At 60.6% G+C, this 23,564-nt stretch overlaps 3 protein-coding genes across 6 annotated transcripts; 2 read left to right on the top strand and 1 right to left on the bottom strand.

Moving 5' to 3' along the window:
• The first annotated feature begins 81 nt into the window (after positions 1–81).
• Positions 82–8,441, top strand: AKT1S1 (AKT1 substrate 1). 2 transcript variants are annotated; one of them, XM_065926533.1, is made up of 5 exons: positions 82–207; positions 4,285–4,670; positions 5,703–5,780; positions 5,875–6,044; positions 7,443–8,441. In XM_065926533.1, exons 2-5 carry the CDS (start codon positions 4,292–4,294, stop codon positions 7,584–7,586), a joined length of 771 nt encoding a protein of 256 aa, XP_065782605.1. In that variant the 5' UTR covers positions 82–207; positions 4,285–4,291; the 3' UTR covers positions 7,587–8,441. The 2 variants fall into 2 exon arrangements, with proteins under 2 accessions (XP_065782605.1, XP_065782604.1); XM_065926532.1 differs by lacking the exon at positions 82–207 and adding an exon at positions 787–854.
• An 822-nt stretch (positions 8,442–9,263) lies between these two features.
• Positions 9,264–15,140, top strand: PNKP (polynucleotide kinase 3'-phosphatase). 3 transcript variants are annotated; one of them, XM_065926528.1, is made up of 17 exons: positions 9,264–9,378; positions 9,631–9,794; positions 10,468–10,514; positions 10,844–11,146; positions 11,529–11,608; positions 11,686–11,743; positions 11,828–11,935; positions 12,237–12,308; positions 13,038–13,086; positions 13,191–13,261; positions 13,353–13,445; positions 13,530–13,626; positions 13,703–13,764; positions 13,954–14,063; positions 14,144–14,231; positions 14,313–14,374; positions 14,842–15,140. In XM_065926528.1, the coding sequence occupies exons 2-17, from the start codon at positions 9,644–9,646 to the stop codon at positions 15,026–15,028; spliced, it is 1,638 nt and encodes a 545-aa protein (XP_065782600.1). In that variant the 5' UTR covers positions 9,264–9,378; positions 9,631–9,643; the 3' UTR covers positions 15,029–15,140. The 3 variants fall into 3 exon arrangements, with proteins under 3 accessions (XP_065782600.1, XP_065782602.1, XP_065782601.1); XM_065926530.1 differs by having other exon boundaries at positions 14,460–14,958; XM_065926529.1 differs by having other exon boundaries at positions 9,292–9,453.
• On the bottom strand, positions 15,020–22,772 carry PTOV1 (PTOV1 extended AT-hook containing adaptor protein). Its single transcript, XM_065926531.1, has 13 exons — positions 22,408–22,772; positions 19,748–19,885; positions 19,544–19,626; positions 19,417–19,474; positions 19,220–19,327; positions 17,909–18,064; positions 17,488–17,574; positions 17,325–17,398; positions 17,167–17,224; positions 16,869–16,973; positions 15,546–15,743; positions 15,388–15,458; positions 15,020–15,145 (listed from the first exon to the last, which is right to left on the bottom strand). The coding sequence occupies exons 1-12, from the start codon at positions 22,576–22,578 to the stop codon at positions 15,447–15,449; spliced, it is 1,248 nt and encodes a 415-aa protein (XP_065782603.1). The 5' UTR covers positions 22,579–22,772; the 3' UTR covers positions 15,020–15,145; positions 15,388–15,446.
• Between the last annotated feature and the right edge of the window lie 792 nt (positions 22,773–23,564).

Below are 23,564 nucleotides of genomic sequence, written 5' to 3'. Positions count from 1 at the left end.
TCTAAGAGCTCCACCCCCTCGATCAAGCTGGCTCCGAGAGGCCTGGTCCTTCCTCCATATTGCATGCTGGCATCGAAGCCAAAAAGATGCCATTTTGCTCGAGGGCACGGCCAAGGCCGGCGAGCTGAGGCCATGTTAATGCGGGGCAGTCCCATCTCTCTGCGGGGCGCGAAAGCAGGGTCCTGGAAGAAACGGGTAAAAGAAAAGGTTAGAGGAGCTGTGCATCACAAGAGGCCCTGAAGGACTCGGGTTAAAGGGATGAAACCATCAGTTTCCCCGGGAACGAAGCAGTCCCAGACGAATTCCTAAGTCACCGTAGAAAGCGGTCTCAGCCGCCATATTGAAGCTGGGCAAACTGAAGCAAGAGAGGCTGCCATGTCGGCTCTTTGCCAGTCTTGGTGCTGAAGGGGGATAGGCTGGGGAGCCTATGTATATGTTATGGACGAATGATGTCTGGCTGGTTGCCATGTCATTAATGGACATTGCTTTCCACTGTGGAAGAGGTTACTAGTGTATGAGGGACGTTAGTTCGCTTGAGTTAGTATACTGTAGTCCTGAGTGTGCATGTAGTATTTTCCCCATATTTTGGGGCGACAAGTCGAAATCTAGATTTGTGTCTTAAGAAAGTTGAAGCCTTTCTTTTACCATCTTTCTTATGGACACCCTGCCGAAGCCAATGTCCCACTGGGATCCGGCGAAGCACCTTTGCCGCCATGTTGGTCTCCGGCGTCTGGGGTTAGGGAGGTGGAGTGTGCAAAGTGGAGGCGGGCCAAAGATGCGGAAGTGACGTAAGGTACCGCCATGTCTTTTGAGGGCGGTGACGGTGCCGGGCCGGCCATGCTGGCTACGGGCACGTGAGTGGAGGCGGCGTTGTGAACCGCGGTGTGGGGAGGATTTGGCCGTCCGGAGGAGAGGGGCGCTGGGTGGGCGAGCTGCTCGTGGGAAGGGTATAGCCTGCGTTGATCAGAGGGCAGAGATCGCTCAGTGACCTCACGCTGAGCGCTGGAAAGGTGTCGGCCGCGGGAACCGTCGTGTCTGACTCTAGGCAAAGCTTGGACAGCCCTATCCTCCGGTCTTCAGACCCACTAGGATTCTTGACTTAGGCGTGGACCATGTCCACAGGGTCGAGGGGTTACTCGGTGAGGCCGCGGGGCGCCCCTCACCCGTCCAAAGGCGGGACTTCCGGTCCTGGCCCCCACCTGGGCGGGATTTCCTGTGTGCTTCCTAGCGAAGTGGGTCTTTACCTGAGCCCCCGAACCAAGTAGTGAGTTCTGTGAGCGGTAGAGAAAGACCCCAGATATTCACCTGCCCCCGGCCACAGGGTGTATCCCCGAGTTCCTCCCACCTTGAAGCGGGGAAGGGGTTTAATTTCAGTTTGACAGGTGGCTGGGGGGACTTCGCTGGAATGATAGCATCCCTCATTCCTTGGGGGACTTTTCCTTTCTTCATCTCTTCCTGGAGTCGCTTTCCTAACCTCACCCCCCACCTCATTCTAAAAAGTCAGTTGCCTTACCTGTCCCTTCCTCCTGTGGGGGACAGGTCTCACCTCCCTCTTTCCCTAATCTTCAGTTCAGTTCAGTCGCTCAATCGTGTCTGACTCTTCCCTAATCTTAAGTACCTCTATTTGGCGGGAGAGGGGGTCTTCCATCTAGCATCTCCGTGGAAGATAACAGGACTTCTTCTGGAACCTGAAGGGGTGGGAGACTCTTCTGGGGGGGCGGGGCGTACTTGGCTTGGCTACTCTCCTTTTAGGTAACCAATGCCAGAGACACCCCCCTGCCCCCAAGACCCCCAAGCCTTGGCAGAGAGGTCTGCGTAAGTCGCTCTCCTCATCTTTGAGGTATGAGTGGGGTACTCATGACCAGCTCACTCCCACTTGACTCTTTCCAGGTATTCCCAGGCTCTTGGAGTTTGATCTGCTCTCAGATCTCCTCTAGGAGAGGAGCCATATCTTGATATCCCAAGGAAGGGCACCCTGGCCTGGCATTACCAGGCTGTGCAACCTTGAGCCACTCACTCTCCTGCCCTGAGCCTCAGTTTTCTCCATCGAGTGGGACCCAAGGAGTGGCTGTGAGACCCTGGGTACCTCCCAGTTCGGTTGGGCTTTGGAGTCTGTCAAGCAGACCACAGTTTGACCTCATTTCTGCCCTTTCTAGCTGTGTTCCTTCTGGCCAGTGCCTTGAGCCTCTGAGCCTCACTTTTCCCTTGTGGACTAGGAAGCCATAAATCTTTCCTCATAAGATAGGCAGTGTGGCATTTAGGATTAAGAACACGTTCTGGATCCAGGATGACTGATCCAGGTCCCAGCCCTCGGTCTTGGTCAAGACATTGACCCTGGTCAATGAGTCTTCCCAGGCCTCAGTTTGCAGTTGTAAAGTGGGATGATCGTAGCTCCGCCCTCATAGGGGTGGTGAGAGAGTGGGATGAAACTGGATTACACTCAGGTCCCTGCCTGGGAGGTGTGGTATAAACTTGCTCCAGGGTCTGTCAGGACTGGCAGTGGTTGTGCTCTCACTGCTTGTGGCTGCCAGGAACGGCTTTGTACTCCGTGAGCTTTGACTGTCTTGTTTGTGAGGTAACAGCTCCCACCTTGGTAGGTAGGTAGGAGGGGTCATGACCGGTGCAGAGTCCCTGCACGGAGCAAGCGCTCAGCAAACTCTGGCCTCTCTCATCCTGAGTCACAAAGAGGATGTGAATTGAAATCTAACTTGTACGACCCTGGAGGGCTAGATCACAGCCCAGCTCGAATCCCTCCGATGATGAGGAGCCTGCTGCCTCTTTGGGGAGGCTTCTCCGCTGCCCAGCAGCCCTGGCTCAGCCACTGGTTTACAGGGAGAAGACAGGCACAGAGAAGGCCACTCAGTGGCCCAAGGTCACACAGCAGTCAGGGTGGGAAGTCAGGCTCCTGGTCCTTGTTCTTCCCCGCTTGTAAGGAGATGCATCCAAGCGGGTCATCTACTTAGGGTGAACCTGTCCTGGGGACACAGATCCCTGACCTCAGGTGGCTCATAGTCTGGTGGAGGAGGCAGCCAGAGATACAGCTGTCACAAGCTTGTGTGACAAGAGCTGTAATGGAGGTAGTCAAGGGCGTTGTGGGTCTAGGGGAGGCATCTGATCCATCTTGAGGGATCAGGGGAGACTTCCAGAGGACCTGCTGGAAGTGGAAGGACGTTGTGGGCAGAGCCCAGGTGCAGAAAGCAGCTGGCATCCCATTTTCTGCTCCACTCCAGCTCTCTGAGACCTGCCCTGTGCCAGGCAAGGCTGGTGTCTCAGAGGTGAATCCGACAGGCCTGCCCTCGAGGGCCTCCCGCATTGGTTGGGGAAATGGATGTGGATCCATCCAAGCAGTGCTCCCAGAGGGATCTGGGCTAGAATGGGGATCATTCAGACATTGCGGGAGCCCATCGATGGGGAGGAGACGCCCTGCGCTCGGGGTGGGTGCAGGAGTGACAAGTACACAGAGACAAGCGGTCCAAGTCGGGGGTGGGGGGCGGTTCACCTTGACTGAAGGCCTTGGGCCTCAGGAGTCTAGAAGTATGTGAGGCCGGGGCGAGCCTTCCGGTACTGGGCTGAGGGCCTGTGACCTTGTCCAGGGGATGCTGGAGCAGGGTCAGCTCTGGGGGTAAAAGGACCCCCTCACACACACACAGCCCGGGGCCCGGGTGCCTCCTGGACTGGAGGCTGGGACCATGGTGCTGGGCAGCATAGTCCATCAGAAGTATGATCTGAGCCATGTGTATAACTTCACGTTTTCTATGAGCCACATTAAAAAAATAGAAAACAGATGAGATTCACTTTTACCCTCTTATTTTATTTAGTCAGCATAAATAAATGTCGTCATTTCAACATTTAATCAAGCTTAGATTGCTCATGAGATATTTTACATCCTACCATTTTGTGCTAAGTAATCCTTGACAGTCCGGTGTGGATTTCACCCTCTCTGCACATCTCATTTTGGATCAGTTACATCTCAAGTGCTCCCTAGTCACGTGTGGCTGGTGGCTCCTATACTGGCCAGGGCAGGGCTAAGAGGAGAGTTGGGGGCTGAGGGGACAGGGTGAGGATGGGGCAGGGGGCCCAGGACAGGGCCTGGAGGTCTGGATGGAGCGGAGTCCTGTAGAAATGGAGGGCGGGGGTCGGTTGCGGGGGGAGATGAGGAGCTCAGCTGGGATCAGGTGGCGAGCAGGGCCGGGCGTGGAGTCCAGGGCCCGGTGAACACGTGGGGCTGGGTGGACAGTGAAATCTGCTGGGCCTCAGCCTCCTCTGTCCTGCTCTGCCCCGCAGGGCGCGGATGGCGTCGGGGCGGCCCGAGGAGCTGTGGGAGGCCGTGGTGGGGGCCGCCGAGCGCTTCCGGGCCCGGACGGGCACGGAGCTGGTGCTGCTGACGGCCGCGCCACCCCCACCACCCCGCCCGGGCCCCTGTGCCTACGCGGCCCACGGCCGAGGGGCCTTGGCCGAGGCCGCCCGCCGCTGCCTCCACGACATCGCCCTGGCCCACCGGGCGGCCGCCGCAGCCCGCCCCCCTGTGCCCCCGCCAGCACCGCAGCCGCCCAGCCCCGCAAGAAGCCCACCCCGGCCTGCCCTCGCCAGAGAGGAAGACGATGAGGATGAGGATGAACACACAGAGACGGAGACCTCTGGGGAGCGACAGGGCATCAGCGACAATGGAGGTGAGGCGGGAGGGGCTGGGTGGCTCTTGGTCAGTCGCCTCCGCGGTGGGCTTTCCCGGAGGGGTGCGGCTTGCTTGTCTTGTGGGCTGGCCTGTGACTCATGCTGTGACCCTGAGCAAGTCGTTTCTCCTCCCTGAGCCTCGGTTTCCTTTCCTCGTTTCCTGGGACCAGCTCCGCTGGGAGATGCTGGGCACAGAGAAAGCCCACTCCGGGCCTTTTCTCTAGGTACTGCGGGTCTGGCCAAGGAATGAAGAGTCCTGACATGAAGCAGTGCCCTGTAGAGGACGTGGGGCGGGCGGGGAGGGAACCTTCTGAGCCGGGAGCGTGAGTAGGACAGGACTGGTTTGCAAACTTGGGGTGCCTGATGCCTGTGAGAGCAGACACAGAAGTTAAAGAGGGTCAGGGGTACAAGCAACAGCGGAGGGAGCAACTGGCTGCAGTGGGGGAAACAAGAGCTTGGATGCTTCCCAGAGACTGGACTGTAACATTACGGTTTTGAAGAGTGAGTAGGAGTTCTCCAGTGGTGGGTGGGTGGAGGGCTCAACTCAGTAGTTACTTACTTGTTACTGTTACTACCAGTGGCTGACTTTCTCACTGTTGCTGGACAAACCCATGGGGTTAGGGGCTCAGACTGTGAAGCCAGGTGACCTAGGTTCAGATCCTTATTAGCGGTGAGACTAAGGGCAAGTAAGTTAATCTCTCTGCACCATTGGGTCCTGGTTGTCAAACAGGGATCATAAGCATCTCGTCTTTCTCTCAGCCTGTATTTTGAGTCAGTTCATCCCAAATGAATCTTACAGATTTTGTGTTCATCCAACCAGTTGTTTTCACCCAGGAAGATGCCAGATAGACAGAAACTAGATTTATTTCTGCCGAAGGCCAGCCAGATAACCAGGGGAAAGGTGTGCAAGGCCCGAGGCTTGCAGGGGCCTGGCCAGTGCAGGGGACAGGGAGGCGGTGGCAGTGGCCGCAGTCCAGAGCGCTCAGAGCGCAGCAGGCACCAAGCGGCCGGGCCTCTGATGCCACCCGCAGGACTCTTCGTGATGGACGAGGACAGCACGCTGCAGGACCTCCCCCCTTTCTGTGAGTCAGACCCAGAGAGCACGGACGGTGAGTGCTGCAGGCTGTCCCCGTCCCCGGAGTGCGGGTGTGGGGAGCTGGGCTCAAGGCAGGGACAGAGGCTGGAGTCCACACTCTCTCCCAGATGGCAGCCTCAGCGAGGAGACTCCCGCTGGCCCCCCAGCTTACTCGGTGCCCCCGGCCTCAGCCCTGCCGACACAGCAGTACGCCAAGTCCCTGCCTGTGTCCGTGCCCGTCTGGGCCTTCAAGGAGAAGAGGACAGAAGCTCGGTCGTCCGATGAGGAGAACGGGCCGGTGAGGGGCAAGTGGGGGAGGCGGGGAAGGAGGGTGTGGGGAAGGGCTCAGAGGCATCTCCTCCGGGATGCCCTCAGACATGGATGCCACGTTTCCCAGGATTGATCTGCCCCTCCTCCTCACAAGGCTGGCTCTCGGGCCAGAGCCCTGCAGTTTTTAACTAGATCGTAGCCTCTATGGGGTCACACAGAGTTGGACACGACTGACGGGACTTAGCAGCAGCAGCAGCCTTGTAGAAGGAGAGTGGCCTCTCCTTTCCACAAACAGCTCTGTTAGCAGAATACCTGATCTGGGCAGGGCGCAGACGTTTTGGTGTCCCCTCCAAATGGGGAAACTGAGGCTCAGCGGGGTCAGATTGCTTTCTGCCCCCACCCCTCATATTCCTGGCCCCTCTTGGAATCTGTGCCCCCTCCCTTGTCATCCGTTCCTCCCACACCATCCTACATAGGTTCCTGGGCTGGCCTGGGTGGGTCCTCATTACCCATCACTAAACCTCTGAAGCAGAAGGGAAACTGAGGCACTGAGGGTACATGTGACTTCCTGAGACTCAGCTGGAATTGGAACCCTGCTTCCTTTTGGAAAACAGCTCTGGAGGGAGGAGGCCTTGGGTCCTGTGGTTTCCCCCTCCCTGTGACACTCAGCGTCCTCCTTTACAGACTGGCAGGGTTCACTGTCTGCTGCTGTCCTTGTTTGGTGGTGGAAACATAATTAACTGAACCTCTGAGGCCTGAGTGCTGGGTCCTGGGCTGGCCTCCGAGAGGGCCTGAGTCCGGCTTCCGTCTGTGGCCTCTCATTCCGCTGGGCGTCAGGCCCAGCCGAGGGTGACAGGGTTCCTAAGGGAGGTAGCACTGGGTGCCGAGGCTGCAGGTAGAGTGAGGACCCCTCCTGACAGGCAGGGGCTCCTTTCTCTACAGTCTTGGCAACTTGGTCGTTCAGCTCTCTTTAGCAATCACCGTGGTGATAGCCCACGCCCTGCTATCTGCCCCATTTTTCAGAGGGGAGACAGAAACCTAGGGAGATAAAATCCCTGTTGACAGCTAGTGGCTGGCAGAAGCCTGATTAGAACATGACTGAGTCCCAAACCCGGTCCTCAGACGTGAGACTGGGTGCACACAGCCTTGATGGTCAGCACCCAGGCAGCACTTCCGCTCTGGAAGGACCGCAGTGAGACAGGTTGCTGTGCGTGCACAAAGGACCAGGCTGAGAACGCGGCGAGGAGAGGGGCAGGAAGGCTTCCTGGAGGAGGTGGTGCCTTGAGTTGGGTAGCAGAGCCCTAAATGGAGCAGGATAGGACGAAGGGCCTTCCGGGCCGTAGGCGTCGCAGGGGCAAAGTGCTGGGAGAGGACTTGGAGCCCTGGGGCACAGGCTCTGATCCCATCCGTGTCGCCGTTCCCGCAGCCCTCCTCGCCGGACCTGGACCGTATCGCGGCGAGCATGCGCGCACTGGTGCTGCGGGAGGCCGAGGACTCTCAGGTCTTCGGGGACCTGCCGCGGCCACGGCTCAACACCAGCGACTTCCAGAAGCTGAAGCAGAAATACTGAGGCCCAAGGAGCTTCCCGGCCCGGCGTCCGTCCCACCCATACACTACACCCCTGTCCCGCCCCCGGGGCCCGCCAATCCGAGTCAGATCCGGGACCGGCCTCCCACGCCCGGGCCACCAGGATTGACCAGTCCCTGCAGATTCCCGCCACCCTTCCAGCCCACAACTCCCGCGCCGCCGAGCGAGGCCTATCCAATTTCCGGATTGGGTCTGTCTGCTCTCTGCCCAGCGACAGATTTCTTTCTAGTAAGGAATTGGCTCGCTCTGCGACCGGGGCGTGGCTAATTCGCAAGGAGTTGGCTCCATTCCCGAAAGAGTCAAGCTCCAGAATTGGGTAATCGTTCTCCACTTCAGCATAGCGAATGGACAGCTCCTTCATTTGATTGACTTGAACACTGTAAAGGGCTTGACCAATCTCCCGAGAGACTCATCCACCCTTCTTGAGTTCCCCCATTTGATTGGCTCTAGCCTCCTGGGGGCGTAGCCAACTCCTCCTGTACCCAGGATTGGCCTGTGGCGTTACATTTACGTTCTTTACACTACTGGGACTGGCGTTGATTTTCGCCGAAGTCCCGACAATTGTCCCTCTGGCCCCCTCAGGGATGGCCTGATCCGGTTCTTGCGTCTGATACCCTCTCATTGGTTACATCCCACAACTGCCTGCCAATCAAACCCGTCCTTGCATCCAGGACGTTACCAGCTCCCGCCCCTCTCCCCCCACCCCCAACAGGTGCCTTAAAGGGCCCTCGTCCACCCAAGGTGGGGGGCAGGGGGCCTCACTCTCCGGCCCTGGTTTGGGGGAGAGAGTCGGGGGTGGGGATCGGGAGTTGGGAGGGGCGCTCTGAGATTAAAGAGTTTTACCTCTGACAAATGAATATGAAGTGTGTTCTGGGTATTCATTCAACATTTTTCGAAGCCAAATGAGCAGGTCTCATTGCTTCTCAATGCAAAGTTGGGAACTGGATTCGTTCCCACTTTACAAACAAGAAAAGGTAGATACACAGGGTGGAAGGAAGGATTCCATTCCTGTGTGATCGTGGGATCCCAATCTTCAGGGCTGTAAGTTTCGGAATGATAATAGTTTTGAGTCGGTCTCCTGAGCCCACATAAGTGCCCAGGAAAAGCCAGGAACCCCCAGCTGAGGCCGGGAAGTTTCGGACTAATGTAAGACAGCTGGAGGTAAAAGAACAAATGGCTTCTGGTCTGAGGATGCAGACGCGTAATCCCCTTCTCTCATCAGATCACCACCGATGGAATGCTAACAACAGACAAGACTTCAATAGGGTAAACTATTACCTAGACGCCTTTAAAAGTTATTTACATGTACTAACTCGATCTTCTTTGTAACCCCACAAAGTGAAAACGATTATCCTCACACTGTAGATGAGAAAACTGCAGCATTGCAGGGTAGGGCTGCTGTCCCGGCAAGGTTTCGTCAACTGACAATAACCTTAAAGAGAAATTCCTCCTGCTGTAACTATCTCCGTCGAAAGAAATGAAAGACTTCAACGCGGAAAGAGGAAAATCTGTGAGCGTGGAATCCACTCCCCCCTACTGGCTTGAGTCTCATACTGCCAGCAGGGGAGATGAAGGTCAGAGATGCAGAGAGACCTTAGGGTCCCTGGGCCTGAGGGGCGGGGCTTACGCCGCAGCGGCGCCAATGCCCCGCCCACTTCGGTAGGAAGAGTCATTTCCGTGGGCGGAGAGACAGTAGCCAGCCGAGTCGCCGGCACAGCGCCTCCGGCAAGAGCTCCCTGGTCGGAAGTGGCAAATGAGCCAAGCGGTGGGCAGGGGTGAGCGTGGGGCCGAGGCGAGAGCGCGAGTTTTTCGGCCTTTGCCCTGGAAAGCTGGGGTCCAAGCTCCAGGAGGTAGAGTGGGGCGTCGTCGCCTGGGAAACCGAGCTATTCCCGAGGCCGACGAGTGGGTGGGACTTCCGGAACCTTTAGCGGAAGAAGGGAATTCCTAGTGGAGGGGGCGGAAGGAGGCGGGACTTCCTGTAGCAACTGCGGGCTGCCACTCAAACCTGTTCCTCTATTTCCCCTTAGGCCGACTCCCAGAATGGCCAGGCTGGAGGCCCAGGGTCGCCTGTGGCTGGAGAGCCCCGCTGGGGGAGCTCCTCCCATCCTCCTGCCCCCAGACGGGCAAGCTCTGATTCTGGGCCGGGGACCCTTGACGCAGGTTACCGACCGGAAGTGCTCCCGAAACCAGGGTAGGCGGGGCGGGGCCTGAGCTGGACCGGGTGGTGTGGCGTGCTTAACGAGCGGGAACACAGGCAGTTGGAAAGATAGACAGGAGGGGATATGCTTGGCCACCATGCGGAACTGCGTGGTGCGGCCAGTCCCGAAGTTGGTAGGTGCCCCCTGTGGAGAGCACAGAAAGAAAAAAGGGTATTCCTGACCTGGGTTTAGCCAGACACCTTGGACGGGAGCGGATGGAGCCCATCCCGAGACACCTGTCACTGGGCAGAGAAGGATACTCACAAGCTACCGCGAAGACTTGAATGAGGCCACGACCCTTGTTAAGCAGAGAGCCGGTTCTGTGGAAAAAAGTGCATATTGTTAAGCAGAGATGGGTGGTAGCGGGCCAAGCCCGGAATCTGCACCTTGTCAAAGGCCTGCGTTGTCAAGGAGAAGCCATATCCACACAGAAAAATACCTGCCGTGTCCCTAGGCGAGGACTAGTGTCCCAGGTAATTGTAAGGCCTTTATCTGGCTACTGCATGTCAAGGAGCGAGCCAATCCTACTTAGAAAATAAATTGCTTCCTCCTGCCGAATGGGTGCTATGGCCCCATCCTGTGGTTTGAAGCGGAGTGTGCTCCCCAGTAAGGAGGGAAGCAGTCACTCAAGGATTCAGGTCCTGACTCCACCCCTTCCATCTTCAGTGGAGCTGGTCGCTGACCCTGAGACTCGGACGGTGGCAGTGAAACAGGTACCGATTCCATAACTAGAGGCAGCGGGCCTAGGGGTGGCGGTGGAGGATATGGAGAATCGCCACCCAGCGGGGAACGGGCCCACTTGGGAAAACCAGACTCTGGGAGGGGAACAGGTGTGGCTCGCTGCAATCGGGCAAACATCCATCCGCATTTAAATTGGGTAAGACTGGAGGCTGCTAATCTTCCCAGAGCCTGATTGGCGGTACACCAACGGGGCTAAAGGGTCTGATTAGCTGGTGGAGAAGGGCGAGTCCTTTCCCGGGTTATTTGATTGGAGGAGGTTGCCGGGGGTGGGGCCAGCTCCAGTTACTGCCTCTCTCTACAGCTGGGAATTAACCCCTCAACTGCCGGGACCCAGGAGCTGAGACCGGGTTTGAAGGGCTCTCTGGGGGTGGGGGACACGCTGTATTTGGTCAATGGCCTCCACCCGCTGACCCTGCGCTGGGAAGAAGCCCGCACTCCAGAATCCCAGCCAGACACTCCACCCGGCACCCCTCCTGGGACCCGAGAGGGAGAGGAGGAGAATGTGGAGCAGCAGAGAAAGCGGATAAGGAAGTCATCCCCTGGCTGGGAGACCTTCGAGAAACTGCTGGTGTTCACAGCACCTGATGTGAAGCCCCGGAGCAAGGTGAGGCCCAAACTGAAGACTGAGGGAGCTCTGGCACAGTCAAGTTAACACCCAAACAAAACTTCTTATTTGGATTTTCATGGTAATTAGCCCTCCGAAGTGAAAATAAGCCATGGAAGGAGGCTGGGTCGGATATGAAACCCATTTTAAAGACTGAAATACTGAGGGTCATGGGAGGTGATAGAGGAGATTTCACTCTCTGTGTCCAGGTGGCGGCCTTGTCCTTACCTAAGATGGGCAGGCCCGCTGTGACTAGGTCTCCCCATCTGTAAGGGGCGGGCGGTCACAGTCCCAGCTTGCAGAATTGACGCGAACCAGCCTGCGAGCGAGGTGGACCAGAGGTGTAACAGTGCTGCTCTTCCTCTTTTCTGGGTGACGCCAGGTGGCTGCTTTCGATCTGGACGGGACCCTCATCACCACCCGTTCTGGGAAGGTCTTTCCCACTGGCCCCAGTGACTGGAGGTGACTGGAGGCAGGCGGAGGGGGTGGTGAGGTGCATCCGGGCCCCAGGTCACCTTGCACTTCCTCGCCCGCCCTAGGATCTTGTACCTAGAGATTCCACGGAAGCTCCGGGAACTGGCCGCCGAGGGTTACAAGGTGTGTGCCCCGTGGGGGCCAATTCACAAGGTGAGCCCGGGCCTGATGAGGAGGGGCCCTGGTGACACCCCGTCTCCTTCACAGCTGGTGATCTTCACCAACCAGATGGGCATCGGGCGTGGCAAGCTGCGAGCGGAGGAGTTCAAAGCCAAGGTGGAGGCTGTGGTGGAGAAGCTGGGGGTCCCCTTTCAGGTATGGCTGCATGGGAGGCTGAAGGGCTATGTGGGGGTCAGAGAGGCTGAGACAGGGGTCAGAGATAGTGCAGTGGGCCTGAGAGGAGGAAACAGAGACCCGGGGAGAAGGTGTGACATGGTGAGCCAGCTGGAGATGGGGTGGGGGCCCCGGGGGTGGTTATGCTGACAGACGCATTGTAAGTGGCGCTCGCCTTGGTGAGTGTTGGCGTAGTGTCCTTGGGACTCAGGTGCCCTTGAAGGACCCCTCTGGGTGTCTGAGCAGAGTCAAGGACCGTGTCTGACTCCCGCCCGACCCACAGGTGCTGGTGGCCACGCACGCAGGCTTGTACCGGAAGCCGGTGAGCGGCATGTGGGACCACCTGCAGGAGCAGGTGAGCCTGACTCCCCGGGCTCCCTGCCCGCCTGCCCACCCCAGGTCTCTGCGCCGTGACCTCCCCTGTCACCCGCTCCCCTGGCCTGGCCGCCTCGGGTTTTTTGCTGTCATGTCCTAATACTGGTAGGTGAGGCAAGTGATCTTAAACTCGGACAACCAGAGTGGTCCAGAGAGAAATTACTCGTGGATTCCTTGATGGGTTTGTTCTTCAGAACAAAGCTTCTTGAGCTGAACATATTAGTGGACTAGACAGACCTGCCTGCGCCCGGGTGCTCCCAGACTAGGGAGGGCGTGGACAAGTGTGTTGATGGATGTGTAAACAGTGAGGTAAGGCCGGGTATTGATTGAGTAAAAGCTTAAAGCTGGTGAGTGAGGGAGCCGTGTGTCATCTAAGGAAAGAGCAGAGTAACAGCAAGTGCAAGGATCTTGAGGTGGATGGAGCTGGGTGTGTTCTCGGGCAGGGAGGAGGCTTGTGTGGCTACCGCTGAGCGGGTGAGGGGGGTCAGGCTGCGTGGGGTCCGGAGCTGCGCCAGGTGGGGACGGGCGCCCTCTGGCGGCCTCTTGTGGAACAGACGGGTGGCCAGGATGGTCCGGCGAAGCGGGTGAGAAGTGGCTGAGGTCTCAGAGGCTAGACCCGACAGAGCAGACCTCCTGATGGGACCCGTTAGTGCGACAGATGTGGGCGTGAGTTCCTTACTGCCTCTCGTGTGTCCCCGTCCCTGCCCAGGCCAACGAGGGAGTGCCCATCTCCATCGGGGACAGCATCTTTGTGGGAGGTAAGGGCCTGGGGCTGGGGAGGAGGTGGGTGGGTGCTGGACGCTGATGCGGGGGGCAGGGGCGCCCCCAAGGATGCTGGTGGAGACCAGGCTCTGTGTTCCAGACGCAGCGGGACGCCCAGCCAACTGGGCCCCTGGGCACAAGAAGAAAGACTTCTCCTGTGCAGACCGCCTGGTGAGTGTCCCACCTCCAGGAGCCTGCCCCCACCCCTCCTGACACCCCCCCCCCCGCCCCGACCCCAGCTGACTTGCCCTCTCGCCCACAGTTCGCCCTGAACCTGGGCCTGCCCTTCACCACACCAGAGGAGTTCTTTCTCAAGTGGCCTGCCGCCCGCTTCGAGCTCCCAGCCTTTGACCCGGTGAGGCCTGCAGGGCGGTGCGGGGGGCAGGGTGGGGGCTGCACAGGGATGGGGTGCCGTCTCTTACCTTGTCTGCCCTCCCAGAGGAGCGTCACCCGCTCTGGGCCTCTCTACCTCCCCGAGTCCAGCTCCCTGTTAAGCTCAGACCCGGAGGTGGTCGTCGCCGTGGGATTTCCTGGGGGTGAGACTCCCTGACCCCCAGAAGCCCCAGCCCCTCTCTGACTCCTGAAGCCCCACTAACCCTGCGCCCTTCGCAGCCGGGAAGTCCACCTTCCTCCGGGAGCATCTCGTGTCAGCTGGATACGTCCACGTGAACAGGGTAGGACTCGGTCTTCAGTGCCCCCTGACCCCGCAGGAACTGTCCTCTTTGTCTCCACTCCCTGGACCACTGTCCTTTCAGACTCTCCCCCGACTCCCGTTACTCTGCTCTGTGTCCCCCTGCCGGTTCTAGGTCCCTGTCCCCCTGGGTCTCCCAGGCCCCATCTCTGATCTCTTTCTGGGTCTCCAGGACACTCTGGGCTCGTGGCAGCGCTGTGTGACTGCATGTGAGGCGGCCCTGAAGCAAAGGAAACCAGTCGTGATCGACAACACAAACCCCGACGTGCAGAGCCGGGCCAGGTACCAGGGTCCCAGGGAAGGCCCCTGCAGAGTGGCCCGGGCCCTTTACCAGCCCCCCGCCCTCCCCTCCCCTCCCCCAGGTACATCAAGTGCGCCCGGGATGCGGGTGTGCCCTGCCGCTGCTTCCTCTTCAGTGCCACCGTGGAGCAGGCGCGCCACAACAACCGGGTGAGCGAGCGGCCAAAGCCGCCCCGCGCCGTACCCCCCACACCCAGCCCTGGCCTCACCAGCCAACCTCTGCCCCCGCAGTTCCGGGAGATGACGGACTCCTCCCACGTGCCTGTGTCTGATGTTGTCATTTATGGCTACAGGTGAGGGCCACAGGGTGAGGTGGGGGGACATCGGGTTGAGCCCCAAGGTTGGGCCTCGCCTCCAGCCCGCACCCTCTGCCGCCAGGAAGCAGTTCGAGGCCCCCACGCTGGCCGAAGGCTTCGCGGCTGTCCTGGAGATCCCATTTCGGCTGCACGTGGCGCCGCAGCTTGAGCGGCTATACCGCCAATTCTCAGAGGGCTGAGCCACCCCGCGCCCTCCAGCCCTCGCCCCTCCCCACAATAAACGCTAATTTTTTTCCCTAATGCTTGGCCAGCATTTTGCTGGGGAGAAGGGTGGTTCACTCAGCTAGGCCAGCAGCACAGACCTGCTGGGCCCAGGGTCCCAGGAAGACACTACTAGGGACTCTGCCCCCACCCCCCCCCCAGCCCCTGCCTCTCGTGGGCTGCGGAGGTTTATGGTGGTGGCAGCTGGAACCTGCCTGGCCCTGCCTTGTATCTGCTTCCAGCCGAGGGATGTCCTTGGAAGCCACAGGGCAGGGAGGGCAGCCTGGAGCAGCTGCAGGAAAAACCCTGAAGACTTGGAGCAGCGGGCAGCTCCGTGCATGGTGGCATCCTCTCCCGGCTCAGGTGAGAGGGGCCAGCCTCTCCGAAGCCGGGGGTCTAAACAGAGCCAAGTGGCCAGAGGGCTTTTAAAAGACTTTATTGGGGAAACGTACAGGGGGGGCTGTCCTTGGAGACATCGCAGGACACTGTCCTCCATCTCGCTGGGCGGGCGCAGTCCCCAGGGGCCCCTGCTCAGAAGCATCTGACCTGGGGGTGGGGGGGCGCAGAGAAAGAGGGACTGTCGGGGGCCCCCACACCCTGCGGCCCTGACCCTGAGGCTCCAGGGTCCAAGGAAGGGCCTGGCCCTGCCCCAGGCTGAAAGCCTCCGGGGGCTCAGCGGGGGCAGGCGGGCCTCTCCCTCTTAGATCTCCTAGAGGCCAGGGTCACACCACCTCCCAACCACAGGTGTGTCCACGGGGCCCTCCTGCCCCCCGCCCGCTGCTACTCACCAGTCTTCGCAGGGGCGTCGTCTGTGACTCCTGGAGAGGCCCGGCCCCGGGGGGGCCCACTACCCCCCCATCTGTGGGGAAGGACAGCAGGGAGGAGTCAGCCGCAGGGCAGGGGGCGGGGCGAAGGGGCATTAGAAGGGGCGCGGCGGGGCCCTCACCCCTCGCTGCTGCTGCTCCTGCTCCAGGTTCCGCTGCAGCACCTGCTGCTGGTTGGCGATGACGCGCCGGATGCCGTTGACAAAGTTGCCCTGGTCGTGTGGGATGAGGCCAATGAAGATCTTCTTCTCCGAGGAGTATAGAAGCATGAGGACGCGGACCTCGCAGGCAGCCTTGTAGGAGAAGTGCACGCAGCCGGCCTGGCGGTGCAGAGCGGTCACGCTGGTCCTCCGCGCGCTCCGCGGCCAGAGCACGGAGCACTCCGGGCCATCCCCAGCCCTGTCACCACTCCCATGAGGGGACCCAAGACAGAAGCCAGAGATGCCTGCCCGAGGGCCCGCCCAGCACACTCTGGTGATCCTGTGACCCCAACGCCGGCCGGGTAAGCGCCCAGAACCAGCCACAGCTGTGACGGACAGCACCGCACAGGAGCCACCCCGCGCTAGCAGACAGCCGGCGGGGCCCCAGGGCCACCTCCCACCGGGAAACCCTACAGGCAGCAGGGGGGCAGGGAGGCTGGGCAGCGGGTGATGCACCACGTGGCTCAGTACCCACAGGCACCAAGCGCCTCCCGACCCCTCACCGGATCCTCGCCCTCTGCAGGCCCGGGGTCACCAACCCTGTCTCCCTGGCTGAAAGCTTGAGGCCCCACAGGCCCCCAGAAAGGGCTGTGTGCCACCACGGGGGCCAACCCTCAGAGCACCCACCAGAGCTGAGAGGCTGCGGGGTGTCCCTGAGGGAACTCTGCTTTTAAACTCTTTACAACAGAAAGCATATAGAACTAGTCCCTCAAAAACACGAAGGCACAGCTAGGACACCTTCAGCTGACTTAAAATAAATGCTAAGCTGAGCTGGGGACAGCCGGGACCAGTAAAGCAAACACCCAGAAGTGGACACGGACAGCTGTGGCTTCAGGAGCCCAGAAGCCCGATACCCTCACTTCCTAGACGGAGAGACTGAGGCCTGCAGAGCAGAGAGACCAATTGAGATGCGCAGATGAGCGCCGCGGCTTTAAGAGCCCAAACTGGAGGCAGACAGACCCCGTCCCAGGGAAGGGAGAGGACATGGGGCAGGTAAGGACCTGGGAGCAGGAGGGAACCCAGACAGCAGCAGCAGGCCCCAGAGGCCCAGCACGTGCGGGCACGGCCTCTGAGCCTGTTTCCCCATCTGTGACCCCGGGTCAGGACAAGTCCTGTCCAGGCCCAGAGCACTGCACGCTTCCCACGGCCGGTTCGTGGGAACCTTCACTGCGTCTCCTTTCAGTTTCTGCGCACCGAGCCGCTGTCTGGGGGTCGTCAGCCCTGCGTGCACCCTGCCCCACTCACAAAGCCGTTGTCCATGATCCGGCACAGGCTCTTCAGCGTCTCCAGGTCCTTGGTGAAGTGGAACTGCACCAGGCGGGAGTTCCGGAAGAGCGGCACCAGCGTGGTCTGCGGGGCCCGGGGGCGGCTCCATGAGGCCCCCAGCCGGCAGCCACCCCACGACCCTGCACGTCGCCCCGGCTGGGACCCGCCGAAGCCAGGCCTGCAGCACCCCACCCTCCTCACGCGCGGAGCAGGCAGCGCCCTCTGCCCGCCCCCGCCCCTCCCCCCGGGGGTGAAGGCAGCGCCCTCCCCCGCTCACCAGGAGCTGCTGCGGGATGAGCTGCATGTACAGCTTCCGAGGCCACTGCTCCGTCCTCCTGCGGGGACGCGCCCGCGGGTCAGGAGGCGGGGCTCCTGCCAGCCCCGCCCATGTCTGCCAGCCCTGCCCCCTGCCCGCCACCGCCACTCGCCACTCACAGGATCTCCCCTTGGTTCACGTAGATGTGCGAGGGCAGCCACCGCTTGGACCGGCTGTGGGGCTCAGGCCTGGGCTTTTGGGAGGAGAGAGGGGAGAAGGTCAGGAGTGGGAGGCGCCCTGGGTCAGGGACAAAGCACTGGTCCCAAGGTCCCCCGGCCTCACCTCCTGCCACTCCATGACTCCGCTCCACGCCAGAAACTTGTTGTTGACGATCTGGACCGGGCCCGCCACGCCGCCGGGTCCCACTGCCTGTGGGGGGAGACAGGTGGGCTGTACCCCGGGCTCCCCAAGGAAGGAGCCTGGGAACCTGGAGGCTGCCCCAGGGCCCAGCCCCGCCTCGGACCCCTGCCGGGCTTCTGTTGCCAGGCTGCCCACAGGCCTGGAGGACGCCCCAGCACTGGCCCAGCCCCGCGACCCCCGTGCCCTCGGCTGGGACACTTTCGAGTGAAGGGGACGCTGTGAACCGCTGGTGAGGTGTGAGCCACGGCGTGCACACACCCCGCTCCGACCGACTGCTCTGCCCGCGAGCCCATCCGGCTCCCCGCGCCCCACGGGCCCTGCGAGCGGCAGCCCCGGGGCACACCTGTTTCCGGGTGGTGATGACCTGCCGGATGGCGTTGACGAAGCCGCTCTGGTCGTAGGGGATGAGGCCCATGAAGATCTTCTTCTTGGACGAGTAGAGGAGCATGAGCACACGCACCTCGCACGGAGAGATGTGCGGGAAGAGCATGCAGCCCGCCTGCGGGAGGGGAGGGCATCAAGAGACGGAAACCGCCCAAGTGACCCGGGGCCGCCATCCTGAGCACCTATGGACCTGCACCTCGGTGTCCCCCCCCCAACCAGGAATCTGGGGTCAGGACGGGCCCCACGGGGGGGACCGGGGGGGGGTCCTGAGAGGGCTCCATCTCCCACACCCTGCCCCCCACCCCAGACCAGCCCTGTCCTGGGAGCCCGGGCCCAGCAGACAGAGGCCACCACACCCGGGGGGGGTGCCAGACCAGAGCCTGCAAGCAGACCCAGCTCTGCTTCCTCCTAGCTTTGACCCAAGGCAAGTCACTCTGCATCTCAGTTTCCCCATCTGTACAATGGCATAACAACAGTGCACACAGCAAGTGCCACATAAATGCTTGTTGCATGAGAAGCTACTGCCTCCTTGCTGGAACTACAGGAGAACCTGAGCCACACAAGCGTCCCCATCCCCATCGGGGTGGAGCAAGCACTTTCTCAGCAAACAGTGCTGAACACAGGGGTGACCAGGCAGGAGAGAGACCCCACAGCTGTCACAACCCCAAGAAGACCGCACAGCGCCCCCTGAAGACCACAGCAGGGAGGCGGTCTGTCCCAAGGGGACTGAGGACTGGAGAGACCCCAGTGGAGCTCTCCAGGCAGTTCCCTTTGGGCAGCTGCTGGAAACGGGCCCACACCAGCTGTGTCTGAACCCCGATTCAACAACCTCACCAGCTCCAGTTTACTGAGCACTCACTACACTCAGACTACTGCCTCGGTTTTACGCAAGCGCCCTGGCTCCCCCCAGGAGATCACAGATGAGGAACCTGGCTATTCCCTGTTCCAGCTCTTTTCTGTCAGCCCCACTTCCAGGTCCCTGCCAGGGGCTGTGACCCCAACAAGCTCCCGGCTCCCTGGAGGGCTGGCCAGGCCCCCCCTTTGCTCCTGTGCCCAGCACCCGCCCCGGCCTGGCGGGGAGCTGGGTTCCTCTGCTGTCCCCTTTAAGCAGTGAGACCCCGGTTCACAGGGACGGGGATGCCCCTGGAGATCTCCCAGGATCTTGCCACCTGCTTCGACTGTCCCGGCAGAGCTCTGCCTACCGCTTGGTCACCACAGTGTTCCCGGGGCCTCTGTCCCTGCCGCCCCCCAGCACCCCTGCCCCACTCACGAAGCCGTTGCCCATGACCCGGCAGAGCCCCTTGAGGGAGTCACAGTCTCTGTTGGTGAAGTGGAACTGCGCCAGCTGGGAGTTGCGGAACAGGGGGCCCAGGGTGGTCTGGGGGCGACACGGGGGCAGCAGGGTCAGGGCTGAGCAGGTGCTCGCAGCCGGGGGGGGGGGGCGGGCGGGTGAGGGTGGGGTCTCACCAGCAGCTGCTGCGGGATCAGTTGCATGATCAGCTTCTGCGGCCACTGGTCAGTCTCCCTGCGGGAGGAGAGGGTCAGCGGGGCGCACCCCCTCTGCCACCCGCCCTCGCACCCCACCCGCACTCACAGGTTCTCGCCCTGGTTCACGTAGGCCTGGCAGGGGAGGGCCCGCTTCAGCTTCGCGGTGGAGTCCGAGTAGGGTCTGCGCTTCTGTGGTGGGGGCAGAGGGGTCTCTGGACACGCCCACTGTACAGGCTGGCCCCCCGCCTGCAAGACCCCCGGGTCAGCCCCCACCCCACAGACTCCCAGGGTGCTGGCCACGGGTGCTCACCTCCTGCCACTCCAGGACGCCGCTCCAGGCCAGCAGCTTGTTGCTGAGCCGGTGCTCGCTGACAGCCAGGCCCCCGAGGGCGAGTCCGGGCGAGGAGGGCCCAATGGGGCCCAGGGCCCCAAAGACTCGAGCACCTTGCTGTGGAAGAGGCGGAGGCAAGTGAGGAGCTGCTCTCCACCTACCCCAGAAGGGACACCCCAATGTCCAGACCCCAGGCCCCCTGCGCAAACCACCCAGGCAGTCTCCAAACCCTTCCTTCCAGAACCTAGACCCAGACTGGGTGGCCCCCACGTCCTTTTCTGGCCGTGCCCTGCCCGGAGCCTGCCTGTCCCCTCAACACTGGTCCCTGAAAGCGACCAGCTGCTTCCCCTTCAGCCTTTGCTCCAGCCAGGCTCTACCCTGGCCTGCCATGCCCTCCCCTTACTAGAGATGCGCCCCACTCATCCTCCCAGGATCATCAATTTTGGTTCCCTTTATTGAGATGCAACTCAGAAGCAGCTCTCTGGGGCTCTGGAGCCGCCTCAGAACACGCCCACAATGCACAGCCAGACTGGGCTCTGTCTGGCTGGCACACCGGCTTGCCCCATCCCACCCAAGCACAGAACTCTCTTCCACGGTTCCTGCGGCCCTGGAGAGAAAATCCAGGCTCCCCTCCGGCTCCCGCCAGGCGGGCTCCAGCCCTCCTTCACGCAGCCCAGGCTGCAGCCACTTCAGGCTGATCCTGGGGAGGCAGGAGGAAGTGACCGAAAGCAGAGAGAACAAAACCCTCTGGGAACCGGGAGCCAGACAACAAACGGAGGGTCTCCCAAACACAGTGTCTTGAGAGCATGTGCAAAACACCAGAATGTTGCGGCAATAAAGCCAAGCAGGACACATCCTACACACGGGGCACTATCCAGTCACCTTTAAACACACACACACACCAAAAACATCTCAAAACAAACAAGGGAGCGCTTAGGACAGCCGGGCAGCAGGAAACTCTTGAAAACCTCTCTAGTAGGTGCCTCCAGGCAGCCAGAAAAAATAAAGGTGGTTATTACTTTTCATCTTACTACTAATGAGTATTTTTTCCAAATTTCCTATAATGCACACAGGTGTCTTCTGCCCCAGAATATGAGACAGGAAAAACTGTATTTCGCAAGAGCTTAAAAGGTAAAGAAATCTGAGCAAGCGTCCTCTCCATGAGGGCAGGTGGTTCTGGGATTCAGACAATCCAGTGAGATCAGGAAGAAAGGCAGAGAGCTTCCCGCTCTAAGAACATGGTGGTGTGTGTTCATGAGATGGAGATAGACTGTCGGAGCCCTGGGCGCGTAGGCACCACAGCCAGAGCCCACAACATCCAAGAAACTAGTTAGATCACACAACTGTAGAAGCCTCTGGGATCCAGACAAACGCACTTAAGGACCCGGGTAATATAAGTACCAGGGACACCTGTTTAAACTCTACCGTATTTCTAGCCATCAGACTGAGCACGTTTTAATCTGGGGGGTGAAGATCAGGAAAGCTTAAGCCCAGGTCTCACCGAACGCAGGATGAGCATCAAGGTGGAGGGTCACGTTTAAGAACTAGACCTAAATGCAATCCTTAAAGGACTGTCACATCTGGACAGGTGTGTGTAAAGCCTGGCTGTGCCTCCCACATGTGTTTTGCTAATCACTGCGCAGGAAGCCTATGTAATACTGAGAAAAGAGATGAACGCCTTAAGACGCACGTTCAAGGACCCAGGAGACGCTTGTTCACAAGCGGACACGAACGCTAAGAAACCCGCCTCCCCAGGGAAGCAATGGAGTGAAGTGCGATGTTAAGAGCAGAGAGGTGTTCAGAGGCCGGGCATCTGACTCTAACACCGAGAAAACCTGCTTAAGGCTGGTGTGCAGCTGCCACAGGTCCCCGCCACGTACAACGGTGAGGCACGGTATTTACTAATTAGCCCCAGGTTAGGGTAAGCGGCGCATCTGAACAAACGTGTCATGGTTTAGCTGTGCGTGTTTTTAAACGTCGCGATGTGTGAATTTACCGCCCCGCAAAAACCTTACGAAAAATTTTTAAAAAGCATGTAGAGGTTGTGGGTCTGAGGAAGGGTGTCTAACTCAGCGTCCCTGCGAAGCTGTGTTTATGTTTAACATCTGGGCTTACCGCGATCAGTGGGACACCCGACACCTGGGCAATCGCGCAAACGAACCCCGGGCGCACACGCCCCGGGCGCCCTACAGAACGCCCCCCGGGGGCAACACCTGGGCGCCCGAGTGCGAGACGCGAGGCCCCTCGCCGCCATCTCCCCCCGCCCCTCCCCCTTCTCCAGCTTCTCTGCGCGGAGAGAGAGCAACTTTCCAATTGGAAAAACAACAGTACACGCCGACCGTCCGCCCGCCCCCCACCCAGCGTTCAAATCAGGCCGCGGAGTCAGCAGTAATTTGAGCCCTTACCGCCCCCGTACCCCACCCCCGCCACCCCATCCCGAATGCGAAACAAAGGGGAGAGCCCGGCGCGTACCACCCGGGGGGTTTCACGGGGGAAGTGGGTCCCAAAGCGGGACCACCCTTCGGGTCACCGGAGAAACCCCCGAGGGGGTGGGAGCTGGGGACAAAGACGCCAGCCCGGGGGAGGGGCCGGCGGGGGCGGGGCCGTGGAAAGCTCTGGAAAAAGGGCGGGGGGCTCACCATGGGAGGGGCCGAGCGAGCCCGGATCCGCGGCGGCTGCGGGCCTCGAGGGCTGGCCGGCCAGGAGCGCGAGCGGGCAGCGCGCGCCGTGAGGGGCCGCAGGGGGCGGCCTCGACCCCCGAGGGGGCCCCCAGCGCCGGAGCGGTGCGGGGCGCGGCGCGGACGGACCATGGCGGGCGCGGGCCGAGCGGGCTGGGGGGCTGCCACGGGCCTCACGGGGGGCTGCGGGCTGCGCCGACTGAGGGGCGCGGGCGCGCGGCTCCGGGGGAGACGGGCCGGGCTGTACCAAGCGCAGGGGACGCGTCTCCGGAGAGGGGTCGCCGCGGCCAAACCACTGCGGCGAGCAGGGGCGCGCGGCGCGTACCAACAGCGTCCGCGAGGGGGCGTGGCCGGGGCGTACCAAACAGGGCCGGGGGGGCCCGGGAAAGGGTGTGTGGGGCGGGGAACTCGGCAATTGGACGGGACAATGGGCCGCACGCGCACGAAGGGGAGGGGCTGAGAGGACGTGAAAGAAACCACCTCAGTGGGCGGGGCTGGGAGGACACACCGAAGGGAGACGGGGCGGGGGGCGGGGAATGAACGTAGAGGGTGATACCAAGCGGGCTCCGGGCCTGGGGGGGGCATGCCGGGAGGCCGACGGAACCACCGGGAGACTACGTCGGGACGCGTCAGAAAGAGAGGAAGGAAGGAATAATAGGCCTGGAGGCAAGCGAACCGGCCTAGAGGTTCGGAAATACAGGAGAGGACTTAGGGTTTCAAGGCAGTGACGTGGCCAGGCGGACGAGGGACCACAACTCCCAGCGGCCTTCGCGCGGCTTGGGCGGAGCCGACGGTCCCACAGCTGCGTGCCCATTGGCTCCCGCGACCTAGGCTCCGCCCGCGTCCCTCTACTTCTCCTTGCCACTTGCCTCTCAGGGCCATTCATTGATTCGCTCATTCACTCAGCTATTAAAGGACTGCGTATTCACATGCTAGTAGCTGTGTATAACATTTCTTGCTTCAGTTTCCTTGTTTCTTAAATGTAGATACTAGCTAACCCTAAAATGGCTATGAGAATCAAAAGAGTTGATGAAGTATTAGATCGGTATTTGGCACAGTGACGACCTAAATGATAGTTTTTCTCCTTTTACTTAATATTTATTTTATTATTATTTTTG

Source organism: Muntiacus reevesi, chromosome 2 (assembly GCF_963930625.1).
Source record: "Muntiacus reevesi chromosome 2, mMunRee1.1, whole genome shotgun sequence".
In the NCBI taxonomy this organism is placed as follows: Eukaryota; Metazoa; Chordata; class Mammalia; order Artiodactyla; family Cervidae; genus Muntiacus; species Muntiacus reevesi.
This window is presented reverse-complemented; position numbering and strand designations above follow the sequence as displayed.

What these genes read in the sequence shown, in the direction of transcription:
- AKT1S1 (XM_065926532.1), top strand. Translation starts at nt 802, where the DNA reads ATGTCTTTTGAGGGCGGTGACGGTGCCGGGCCGGCCATGCTGGCTACG. An exon ending in GGGCATCAGCGACAATGGAG is followed by an intron (nt 4,671 to 5,702) that starts GTGAGGCGGGAG and finishes TGCCACCCGCAG; the next exon opens with GACTCTTCGTGATGGACGAG. An exon ending in CCGATGAGGAGAACGGGCCG is followed by an intron (nt 6,045 to 7,442) that starts GTGAGGGGCAAG and finishes CCGTTCCCGCAG; the next exon opens with CCCTCCTCGCCGGACCTGGA.
- PNKP (XM_065926528.1), top strand. Translation starts at nt 9,644, where the DNA reads ATGGCCAGGCTGGAGGCCCAGGGTCGCCTGTGGCTGGAGAGCCCCGCT. An exon ending in TGGCCGCCGAGGGTTACAAG is followed by an intron (nt 11,744 to 11,827) that starts GTGTGTGCCCCG and finishes TCTCCTTCACAG; the next exon opens with CTGGTGATCTTCACCAACCA. An exon ending in GATACGTCCACGTGAACAGG is followed by an intron (nt 13,765 to 13,953) that starts GTAGGACTCGGT and finishes CTGGGTCTCCAG; the next exon opens with GACACTCTGGGCTCGTGGCA.
- PTOV1 (XM_065926531.1), bottom strand. Translation starts at nt 22,578, where the DNA reads ATGGTCCGTCCGCGCCGCGCCCCGCACCGCTCCGGCGCTGGGGGCCCC. An exon ending in TCATCACCACCCGGAAACAG is followed by an intron (nt 17,575 to 17,908) that starts GTGTGCCCCGGG and finishes CTCCCCCCACAG; the next exon opens with GCAGTGGGACCCGGCGGCGT. An exon ending in TCATCCCGCAGCAGCTCCTG is followed by an intron (nt 16,974 to 17,166) that starts GTGAGCGGGGGA and finishes CGGGCCCCGCAG; the next exon opens with ACCACGCTGGTGCCGCTCTT.